We start from the raw sequence: 1,426 nt of genomic DNA on the forward strand, positions 1-1,426 counted from the left end.
TCCTCCAGCACCATATTCTGAGATCGTAAACCATGTAATACAAATATTCTCAATATAGAAATTTATTTTTTTTCAAATTCAAAAATTCACCATGATTTCCGCCACAACAAAAGACGATAAAACAAACAATCATAAATAGTAGTAGCATTCGTTGCATACATATTTCCACTATTCTTTCCTCCGCCGATAATTACATAGACGGCAAGCCATAACCAAACCTCATTCTCCATCAAGCAGTTCATCATCAGTTTACTATTAGCCCATAACTATTCAGCTCATACCATGGTGACACTAATTCATTATCAATATCATCATTATCAACAACCGTTTCTTCTTGGCTGTGCTCTCCTTGATAAAACCTCGAGGCGTTTTGCCACCCGAACCGGTACCGCGATACCGGAGAACAACCGGGATTCAATATGGCACATCCCTCTGCGATGCATCAGTCTATCTCATACTCCAACTCAATACACTCCTCCAACATTCGGCCCCTTAATGAACCCCTGCATAATATACATAAAAACGCATCTAAACCACCACGAACAGTACGGAATGTTTCCAATGTACGTCGCCGAATCTGCTCGTGCGATAACATAACTATCACGGGAATAACTTGATATAATTATGCTGTTCATACGCTCGAGTATGCGTACATGAATATCGCCATGCATACATCCAAGGTGATAGAAGTAACCAGAAGCATCAACGTAAAGATGCTCGGGAACGACCACTAGACGATGAGGTGGCAGTACGGGATGGTTAACCTCAAAGACATCCCTCGGTCAACGGTAGCCATCAAGAACATTGAGCGCTGTGCGGGACACTCACAATATTCATTAAGGTACGAGGCACACTACTACCTCGTACCTACTCTACGAGGGAAAATGCGGGGACTGGTGGACTATCAAGTCCAGGCCGTGGAATCGAACCGGAGGCCTTTCGATTGCTGGCCCTCCTCCTTAGCCAACACAGCTATACCAGTGCTTCTCAACATCTCAATCCACATCAATTGATGTTAAGCAGAATACGATCTCGAAGCCAAACTTCTTCGACCAGAAAACGTCGGCAAAGCACATCACCGAAGGCATGGAGAATTGGGGAGGCTCCACCTCCCCACAGTTAGAGATTTTTAAATAAAACTAAGGGGAACGAAATTTCCACAATCACATCACTACATAAATTTTCGGGACAATCAGTCGCGCCTTTTTGAAGAAAAAGTGTCAACGCACAGTCAATGCAGACTTCTGCTTCGCAAATGTCCGCAAACTTCTCCCAAGTACGTTCACTCACTTTTTCCACCAAAACAGCTTTCTTATCATTCAACCTCTCCTCCAACAGACGAATCTTCGCTGTGAGCATCTCCTTATCAAGATCCTGAAAAATACTCATAATTCTTCTCGAAAAAAGTAAGAAGTCCTATTAGAAC

General features: G+C 43.0%; 2 protein-coding genes across 2 annotated transcripts in view; both read right to left on the reverse strand.

Annotated features, from left to right (window-relative positions):
* The window catches only part of Pmar_PMAR010008 (myst histone acetyltransferase, putative), a gene marked incomplete at both ends in the record, with an annotated part of 2,371 nt that extends 2,129 nt beyond the window's left edge, over nucleotides 1-242 (reverse strand). The window contains one exon of the mRNA XM_002788405.1: nucleotides 195-242. Coding sequence (XP_002788451.1) covers nucleotides 195-242 — 48 coding nt within the window. The remainder of the gene's footprint in view (nucleotides 1-194) is intronic.
* A 753-nt stretch (nucleotides 243-995) lies between these two features.
* Pmar_PMAR010009 (M protein, serotype 49 precursor, putative) overlaps nucleotides 996-1,426 on the reverse strand; it is a gene marked incomplete at both ends in the record, with an annotated part of 6,542 nt that continues 6,111 nt past the window's right edge. The window contains 2 exons of the mRNA XM_002788406.1: nucleotides 996-1,139; nucleotides 1,291-1,374. Coding sequence (XP_002788452.1) covers nucleotides 996-1,139; nucleotides 1,291-1,374 — 228 coding nt within the window. The remainder of the gene's footprint in view (nucleotides 1,140-1,290; nucleotides 1,375-1,426) is intronic.

This window comes from Perkinsus marinus (genome assembly GCF_000006405.1).
Source record: "Perkinsus marinus ATCC 50983 genomic scaffold scf_1104296928128, whole genome shotgun sequence".
Classification (NCBI taxonomy): Eukaryota; Perkinsozoa; order Perkinsida; family Perkinsidae; genus Perkinsus; species Perkinsus marinus.